Source organism: Vidua macroura, chromosome 10 (genome assembly GCF_024509145.1).
Source record: "Vidua macroura isolate BioBank_ID:100142 chromosome 10, ASM2450914v1, whole genome shotgun sequence".
Classification (NCBI taxonomy): Eukaryota; Metazoa; Chordata; class Aves; order Passeriformes; family Viduidae; genus Vidua; species Vidua macroura.
Genome location: NC_071580.1, coordinates 8,731,122 through 8,740,000, shown reverse-complemented (window position 1 = coordinate 8,740,000; position 8,879 = coordinate 8,731,122). Strand labels below are relative to the sequence as shown.

The following is an 8,879-nucleotide window of genomic DNA, read 5'->3' as shown; positions in this document are numbered from 1 at the left end:
CACTAGCCCTGACCCCTGTGATCTATAGCCCTCCCCAGCCCAGAGGGATCCCATGAACCACAGCCATCCCAGGAGTCTCCAGCTCCCTGAGTCACCTCTGGTGGATGCAGGGGTCAGATGCATCAGGGTCAACAGGGATGGGGTCTAACTGGATAAATGCCACCATGGATGAAGTCCATCTCTGGAAGAGGATCACCAGGATTATGGTCCACCTCTGGGAGAGGGTTTTTGGTGGCTTTTGTACCTGGCTGCCACAGCCAGGAGCAGGACTTCATTAGGGCTGATGTTCCCGGGTCTGTCCAGTGCAGGATCACTGACACCATCTCTTCTGCAGGTACCAGGGCCACCCTCTACCCCCGGACAGGCACAGCTGAGGCACTGACCACTGAGGTGCTGGCTGCTGAGCGCTCAGGCCTGGGGCCAGGTGAGCAGCCATGGAGGGCGCCCAGGGACGCCCTTCCCGTGCCCCGAGCCAAGGGAGGAAGCGGCCAGAGGCAGGAAGCCTTCCCCCGGGCCCGGGGCCCCTGCTGCGATTTAGCTGGAAGGTCAGCGGCGACACAACAGGAAATCGTGCTGCCTCGGCTGGACGGCCAGGCCGGAGCCGCAGAGCCGCGCCGCGCTGTCCCGGGGCCGCTGCCGGCCTCCGGCCCTCCGTCCTGCCTGGGCGGCTCGCGGGGAACCCGCGCCACCACCGCCCTCCATGGAAGGGGGACGGGAGCCAGGGAGCAGCCGCTGGCCCCAGGGTGGAAGATGCAGGGCCGAAGCCCCCAGCCGAGCATGGAGCTGAACAGTGAGTGTGTGGCTAAAAGGGGGGACTGGGTGCGCAGGAAGGGACAGTGGATACTGTGGCCCCACAGCCAGAGTGTCCCCTGCACGATGAATCCCACAGACGGACATCGAACCCCAAGGGTGGCTCTGGGCTAGTTGGACCTGGCCACTACCAGTATGTGAGGGCAACCAAGCATCTCTGCATGCCCATCCTAGGTAAACAGGCTGCACTGAGGATTTTTGGTGTAGTGCCAGGGCAGGCAGTGAGGCAGGCAGGAGGATGCAAAGAGGGTATGGAGAAGCTGGCAGGATGGGCAGTTGCTGGGCACAGCGGTGCGCAGCGGCACTGGGGAAGGCACTGCTGGCAGGGGAGCACTCGGCCAGGAGCAGATGTTCCCTGTGGGACACTGCAGGCTGGGATTCCCCGAAGTGCACATGACACCTGGAACTGCTCTTGGCAGGGATCCAGAGGGCTGGCCCTGGTCTGCACAGGGAGTACAGCCCTGCTTCCTTGCCTGGAGCGTGGCCGAAAAACCTGGCAGACATGGTTGTGCGGCCCCTTGGCACACAGCACTGCACGGAAACCCCGGCTCTCCCCCGTGAGCACCGGCACCCCTCGCTGGCTGACTGGAGAGCAGCACCGGGCCCTCCTCAGCCACTCACGCCTCCCCCTGCACCCCCTCCACGGGGCCATCAAGACCACCAAAGGGCTGGGGAGAGGACTTGCCACTGCACGTGATTCTGGGCTGGCACTGCCCAGGGAGACTGGCACAATGCACAAGGCAACCCCATCTCTTCCAGGACTGCTCCTCCTCACATCCTTCCTCCTGCACGTGAAAGAGGACCGTGCCAGCCCGACACGGCTGGTCTGTGACAACAGGCTTATCCAGAAGTACATCGTGGAGGCCAAGGACATGGAAAAGAGAGTGGTGAGGATAGAGTCCCCCACAAAACCCAAGACCAGGGACATGCACAGTTCCTGGCACCTCACCTTGACATCTCTTCTCACTAGGGCCAGTGCCAGGCCCTGCCTGCACTCAGGTGCCCTGCAGTGCTGCCCTTGGTGGACTTCACTTTCCTGCAGTGGAAATCCAAATCGGTGAGAGGGGCTGGGAGGAGGGTGCTGGCACTGGTGTGCTAACAGGACTGGAGAAGGAACCTTGGGTTGGCACAAGCACCAGAAATGCTGAACAAGATGCCTGTAGGCATATCTGGTGGCACAGGGAGGGTAGAGGACTTCACCAGACCTAAGGTGAGCACAGAAAGCAACGAGGCCCTGGGGGTCATTGTCTGCTCCCCCAGAACGAGACCAAGCGGCGGGAGATCCTGTGTGACCTGGCCCTGCTGGTGGGTGCTGCAGCAGGGGCCCAGGGCCAGGTGAGCGACGTGTGCGGGGCCAGGCAGCTGAGCCAGCTTCACCGACACGCCAACTCCTTCTTCCTGCTCCTGCAGACCTTCAGCTGGGAGGTGAGACCTCCCCACATGAGCCAGACCACCCCGGCACAGGTGCCAGCTGGGCGGGGTTGGGTGCAACAGTGTTTGTCACCCCTCTGTCCCACTCTCAGGCAGGACACTGGGAGCCGAGCTGCTCCCCACACTCCGTGGAGCAGACCCACATCTCCAGCATTTTCCTCACCTACCGGCAGCTGGTACAGGGCAAGCTGCGCTTCTTCTTCTCTGACCTGGCCAAGGTCTTGTGCAAGCAAGGACAGGGGGACAGCAGAGACCCTCCATGCGGGGCCCGGTGAGGCTGCAGACAGGGTTCGACCACAAAGCGATGCTGGAGCAATCCTGCAGGACACTAAGCTGTGCTCTGGCTGCCCAGGAAGATGCCCACAGGGAAAGGGTTGGCACCTGTTCCTCAAGTCTTCACAACCATGCAGCAAGTGGAGGCAAACAGTGACACACGTGCCAGCAGGCACAGGCCCTGCTCCCATCCGGGCAGGCACCTCTACTGTGAATGCTTTTTGATTAAAGAGCTATTTTTCTAAAGAGTTGTGTGTGTCCTTGTGCCTGGGCCTGGGGCAGAAGCCAGCTCCTCTGGGACACGCTCCCAGTTCTGCCCAGTGCCCGCTCCCACCCATGGCAGCTGCCAGTGCTGCAGGATCCCCCGGCACAGCCCCACCTGCCACTCCTCCTCTCTGTACCCACCTGCTGCTGCCCCATCCTTTGGGAAGTGTCAGGGTTCCCCCTTTGCCCCTGCGCAGGTGTATCCACTCCCTGCCAGCCTCATCTCTCAGCAAGCAGAGCCAGGTGTACAAAACATCCCAGTTTAATCAAAACCAAGGCAGCCTGCCTCAGGATGGCTCCCGAGGGAATGGTCCTCAGAGGCAGGCAGGCAGCTGTCCTAGTCCAGTTGCTCCTGGCCAGAGCCAGGGCTGTTGAGCACAGGCAAAGGTGAGGAGATGCCATCAGGCAAGACCGGAGCACCCAGCATGGTGTCCACTCAGATGTCAGGCACCTCTCTCCTTGCAAACAGAGATGTGGATCCCAGCAGGAGTCAGAAGACACTGGGATGAGGAGGGGGACTGCTCCTGCCTCCTCAGCTCTGAGGAGGCTGGGCAGCATGGATGCTGGAGCAGAACGTGGGCTCCCAGGGCTCCAGCTGGATGTCTGTGGGGCAGCCCATGGAGGTGTGCTAGAAGGCCAACTTCTTCATCAGCAGGTAAACGCGAGAGTCCACCTCAAACCCGTGCAGGTTGTTTGCGTCTCCCTGCAGCCGCATGAGCAGCCCCCCGTAGGACACATAGGCAGAGCTGAGGTGGGAGGAGAGGAGTAGTGAGAGCAGGGAATCCCATGGGAGACCCGAGCCGAGATCCCAGCGATCCCCACCCCACCCCGGGGCACTGTGTCCCCCCACTCTCCACAGGCACTCACAGGCGCGTGGCCGCCTCCGTGGAGGTCTCGTCCCCCTCGATCCGGTACACCTTGCCATACATCACGTACTCAAACTGGTCTGCCCTGCAACAGCACAGCCTGAGGTCAGCAAGGAATCAAACCTGGCCGTTCCCCCAGCTCAGTGTCCTCTGGGAGAAGGTACCTCCCAGTTACAGAGTCAATTAGACTGGAAAAGACCTCTTGGATCATCAAGTCCAGCCTGTGACTGAACACCACCCTGTCAACTAGACCATGGCACGAGCGCCACCCCCAGCCTTTCTTTAAACAATTCTAGGGGATAGGGACTCCACCATCCTCCTGGGCAGCCATTCCAATGTTTAATCACTCCCTCCGTGAAGAAATTCCTCTTAAGTGTCCAACCTGAAACATTCAACCTCAGCACTTCACTTAGTCCCTCGTCCCAGCTGGGCCCTGTACCTGGACGGCCGGTCATCCGTGGGGTTGTACTCGCCATCGTCCAGGGTGCCGTCCTCATACAAGGTGCTGGCGATGACCAGGCGGAATTTGTCCCCTGTGAGGAGGCCAGAGCAGCAGTGAGAAGGTTAGAGCACAACCAGAGCAGCAGCACACACAGCCAGAGCTCAGGGCGGTGGCAAAGGGCCACGCTGGCAGCGGGTGCCAAACAAGCTCTGTCCCTGCCGCCAGTCCGCCAACAGGACTGTGGGGAACGTGTGAAAGGTCACACTGGATCCTGTGTCTCCTTGTTCCCCACATCACAGAGGAAACCAGAGCTACAAGGACACCACTGCTGGTGTTTTCAGGGGACACAAGAAGATATTCACTTATATCCCCCCAGAGAGCTTGGCTGGACCCTTGGGCAGGTACATGAGCTCCCTGCAGCATCAGCTTCAGCCCTTCTGTGCCCCTCATCAAGGGTAATATTTTCTTTTCCACACATTTAGTATATTTAGCTGCAGAAGTTAATTTCAGGAGCTCTCCCTTAAACCTGGTTACCACCTGCTGAAGCAGCTTCCCCAAACAGCTTCTGTGTGGAAAGGGACAGAGGTGAGCCCAAATACACACAGGGAGGTGAACCAGAAACCCAGCTCAGCCTCAGTACACCGAGTGCCTTGAACCTCCTGTCACTTGGGGACAACACAGGGGCACAAGGAACCCTGAGGCTGCTTATTCGTTGATCACAGCAATTCCTGACTCCATCCCCTCTAAGCTCGCCCACCCAAGCTGACACCGGCTGCCCCGCCCCGTGCCCGCAGCCCGATGGCTCACCGAGATCCACGGGATAGATCTGGATGTTCACGTCCAGGATGAGATCCATCTTGAAGGACTCGCTCTCGCAGTGCAGGCGCGACACTGGGGACAGCAGCAGAGTCAGGGACAAGGACACAGAAGAGCCCCGAGGGCTGGGTGGGAACAGGGTCATCTTCCCACCCCAGGCTGGCACCGGAGCCGTTTTCGGATGGGGCTGGGATGGATGCCAGAGCCCGGCAGCTGGCGGAGGCGTGCACAGGCAGGAGAGGAACACGGAGGGGCGAGGAATGCAAGACACAGGGCCTGTGGGCGGCACAGCAGCCGGGCTGGGGAAGCCCTGGGGAAGCGGGGCGCTCCGGGGGCTGCCAACACGCGGAGGGGCCAGCGCCGGCGGGAGGGGCGGACGGGGGACCGGGAGAAGCGGGCCGGGGCCCAACTCACCGCGGTCGAACTTCTTGCCCTCTGGGTCGATGTCTTTCACGTCGAAGATGTCCTCGAAGAGAATCCCGGCCATGGCAGCGGCTCCGCTCCCGCTCCCGGCGCCGCTCCCGCCCGGCGCACGCTGATGACGCAAACTCACCGCCGGGGCCGGGCGGAAGCGGCTTCACGGTGGGCGGGGCCCGTTCCCCGCCAGGACCGGCGGGAGCGCGCGCGGTCCCCGTGCCCGCGCCTCCCGCGCGCGGCCGGCAGGGGGCGCTGCTAGGCCGCGGATGGACCCGCGCGCCGCGGCCCCGCCCCCGGCACGGAGCGGGCACGGCAGCGCCCCCGCGCGGCGGGCTCGGGGAGTCCCGGGAGGGGTCCCGGTGTCCCGGGAGGGGTCAGGGATGTCCCGGGAGGGGTCCCGGTGTCCCGGGAGGGGTCAGGGATGTCCCGGGAGGGGTCCCGGTGTCCCGGGAAGGGTCCGGGGTTGTCCCTCGGGGCCGTTGCAGCCCGCGTCCACCCTCGCCGCATGGGACAGAGGGGCTTCACCCGCGCTCCCCGATGACATCGTGATGAGCTGCGCGGACTCAGCCAGCGATGGGTCTCGGGGCTGCCGCCCCCACCGGCTTCTTCCTCCTCGCCCGCCAGCCACGGCGGGAAGGGACGTGTGACACCGTCCCCCGTGTCCTGCCGATGAACCGTGAGGGGAGCAGGGGGGTCTGGCACGGCCGGGGGCTGCTCACACGTTGGGCGCCACGGGGTGCTCCATGCTTGGCATCTGGTCGGGAGCTGCCGGTGCGGGTTCAAGAGTTCAGCCCTGTCCTCTGCGTTCCCCGAACGCCACCGCCAGCCTGCCCGAACAAACTCTTCCCTGCCTCTGGGGAGGCTTGGCAGTGGGGACCCTGCGCCTCGTTTGGGCAGGATGTGCCCGCCCGGATGTGGCACAAAGAAGGCTGGTGGAGCCGGCAGGTGTCCCGGTGTGATGGGGACTGGAGAGAGCGGGTGGCACGGCGCTGTGTGTGAGTCACATGCCACCATCTCCCTAGGGACCACGAGGTCGTGAGCGGGGACATCTACGGAATATGGCCTCTATGCCTGCAGCGAGGCGGCTTCATGGGGACATAGTCCCTGCTGTCCCCAGGAGCCAGACATTTCCAGGTCGTGGTCCGGGATGGCACCCAGAGCCAAGTTGCCCCAGCACCGGGAGGCCTGTCACAAGATGCTTGTGGTCCCCAGACACACACAGGTGTGACCTCTGCATGGCATGTCCCCTCCGTGACACGGTGCCAGCGCATCCTCACGCATGCCTGAGGCGCAGGCAGCGGAACGGGGCAGGGGGTGACACGCAGCGGGGACACTGGCGTGAAGGGGGATGCTGGTGCGAGGGGTCTGGTGGCTCATCGGGGGAGCGTGGGCGGTTCACGGCGGGGTCACCCCGCGGCGGTGGCACTCAGCGGGGACAGTCTTAATCCGCTGGGACGGAACCTCGGCTCCTTCTAATCATCGCCTGGCTGGGTAACTCCCCCAAGCCCCGCCGCCCCCTCCCCACTCTGTCCACCCTGGCTCGGGAGGGGCAGAAACCTCCTCCCTGCCAGAATGTGACGACCGCAGACAGGCTCCCCTCTGGGGCAAGGTGAGAGGTGTGGACCCTTCCCCAGAGTTCCTGTGCCCTCCTGGCATCCTGCATCCCGCGTGTCTGCTTCTTTGGGCTGCAGGACTGGGCTGGTGCAGGGGACCTGGACACCCCTGCGTGAGGGGCTGTGGGGGACACCCGGGGCTGTGCAGGTTGCCAGGGGGTGGCAGCAGCACACCGAACATGGCAGGACAGCCCCAGGGTGTGCCGGAACGGAGGGAGTCCTACCACAGCCAGGCTCGCCAGTATGACCAGTTGCCCTTTCCAGAATCCTCAGGGTGCCGTCCTGGAGGGACGTGACCTCCCTGGCGGACACCAGCCGGCCGGGGCAGGGTGGCGTGGGGGCCAGGGCTGTTTTTCGGGGAGGGGGTCCATGTGCCAGCCCCAGCTGTACTCAGGGGTACCCACTGGGATCCTGATGTGATTCAGGCTGGAGTGCCATGGCAAAGCTGTGCCCCCTGCGTGGATGCTATCAGGACCACTGCGTGGTGACACAAAGGGCTAATCCCACCTGGCTGTGCCTGTCTGCCCCTGCTGAGACCTGGCACACTCAGTACAGGCCAGCAGGCAGCTGGGACTGTGCTCACCAGCCGGCGAGGCAGCCCCCAGGGGTGCTGCTGCCCAGAGACCCTGCCAGCCAGCACTGCCATCTGTCTGCCTCCCTGCCCTTGCAGGCAGGGCACTCCTGAGCCCCCACACTGGGCAGGGTCATGGGCATGCAGCCACCTCCAGGGCCACATGGGGAAGGGGGGAGTAGATTTCCAGATGCCCCAGAGATGCCACAGGATCAGGGTGGCAGCAGGAGACTGGCACATCCCTGAACCTCCTGAGCACCGGCTGTGTAGCAGGACCACGATGCCAAGAGCTGTCCTTGCCCCTAAGCACCCTTCTTGGCCCCGTGCCCACGCAACCCTTGGGGCAGGATTGGCCAGGGGGTTGCTGGCCCTGGTGTAAATCTGGCCTGGGTTGGCAGAGGATGGGGCAGCCTGCTTTTCCCTGCACTCCATGCCCATCTGCCCTGGCTGTGCCGTGTGCCGGCTGCTTCGCTGACCCCGTGCCATGTGCCATGCCATGCCATGCCATGCCACTGGGGTGTGGGTGGCCAGAGGGAGTCATGTGCCCAACTAACACCAGCCCTGTGCAGCCGAGGCTGAAAAGACGGTCCCGGCGCAGGTGCTGGGGGAGGCTGGGGGCCAGCACTGCCTTCGCTGCTGTTGCCCAGGGAGCACCCGTTTGCCAGCCAGGTGCCTGGCGTCGCCTCCTTATCTGGGATTAAACAAACTCTCCTCAGATCCGGCGCCAGGTACTGCCCCCGTGCCCGTGGGACCAGTCCTTCCCTACCCTGTGCCTCTCCATGCCTGCTGCCCTTCCCCCATGCTGGGAAGTCCACGTGTCCCTGGGGTGAAGAACCCCCAAATACTGGACCCGCGCTCCCCCTGCTCTGGTGGTGCAGTAGTCCCTGGGGTCTCTGTGCAAGGCAGGCAGCAGCTCCAAAGCAGGCACAGAGCAGGACCATCTCTGGCTCTGCCGTGGGGCATCCCCAAACCAAAATGGAACCTACACCTTGGCCAGGGAGGTGTGCGTGCCCCCAGTGTGATGAATCCTGGCAGCACTGGTGCTGTGGTGCCAGACTCCCCAGAGCAGGGGTACAGCCCCCTCCTTCGTTAGCCGCTTGTCTGTTATCTCCTGCCGATAAATTATACAACACAAACGCCTTTGAAAGGCAGCCAGGCCTCCATCCGGTGGGGCGGCCTTTGGGGGCCCCACATCAGCCATCGTGGGCTGCCGCCAGCTGCTTTTCCTGGGAGGGGGACAGGGACAGGGTTTTGGGCACTGCCCTGGTGCTGGGGTGCTGGGGATGGGCTCATGGGCTGCAATATGGACCTGAAGGCAAAGCAGAAGAGCAGTGGGGGTTTGAAACCTGCCCGAACCCCATGCCCACACCTGCTGC

The 8,879-nt window shown here is 63.4% G+C and overlaps 2 protein-coding genes across 2 annotated transcripts; one reads left to right on the top strand and one right to left on the bottom strand.

Annotated features, from left to right (window-relative positions):
• Window positions 1-412: 412 nt before the first annotated feature.
• Window positions 413-2,712, top strand: THPO (thrombopoietin). Its single transcript, XM_053986525.1, has 5 exons — window positions 413-790; window positions 1,570-1,697; window positions 1,781-1,867; window positions 2,071-2,235; window positions 2,334-2,712. Exons 1-5 carry the CDS (start codon window positions 751-753, stop codon window positions 2,514-2,516), a joined length of 603 nt encoding a protein of 200 aa, XP_053842500.1. The 5' UTR covers window positions 413-750; the 3' UTR covers window positions 2,517-2,712.
• A 312-nt stretch (window positions 2,713-3,024) lies between these two features.
• On the bottom strand, window positions 3,025-5,501 carry POLR2H (RNA polymerase II, I and III subunit H). Its single transcript, XM_053986225.1, has 5 exons — window positions 5,317-5,501; window positions 4,894-4,977; window positions 4,084-4,177; window positions 3,646-3,729; window positions 3,025-3,524 (listed from the first exon to the last, which is right to left on the bottom strand). The coding sequence occupies exons 1-5, from the start codon at window positions 5,387-5,389 to the stop codon at window positions 3,407-3,409; spliced, it is 453 nt and encodes a 150-aa protein (XP_053842200.1). The 5' UTR covers window positions 5,390-5,501; the 3' UTR covers window positions 3,025-3,406.
• Between the last annotated feature and the right edge of the window lie 3,378 nt (window positions 5,502-8,879).

Bases quoted from the DNA above. Each gene is read 5' to 3' on its own strand.
- POLR2H (XM_053986225.1), bottom strand. From the start codon at position 5,389: ATGGCCGGGATTCTCTTCGAGGACATCTTCGACGTGAAAGACATCGAC. The intron at 4,978-5,316 runs GTGAGTTGGGCC...TGCTGTCCCCAG, and splicing joins GGGCAAGAAGTTCGACCGCG to TGTCGCGCCTGCACTGCGAG. The intron at 3,730-4,083 runs GTACAGGGCCCA...GTGCTGTTGCAG, and splicing joins ACGGATGACCGGCCGTCCAG to GGCAGACCAGTTTGAGTACG.
- THPO (XM_053986525.1), top strand. From the start codon at position 751: ATGCAGGGCCGAAGCCCCCAGCCGAGCATGGAGCTGAACA. The intron at 791-1,569 runs GTGAGTGTGTGG...CATCTCTTCCAG, and splicing joins GCCGAGCATGGAGCTGAACA to GACTGCTCCTCCTCACATCC. The intron at 2,236-2,333 runs GTGAGACCTCCC...TCCCACTCTCAG, and splicing joins TGCAGACCTTCAGCTGGGAG to GCAGGACACTGGGAGCCGAG.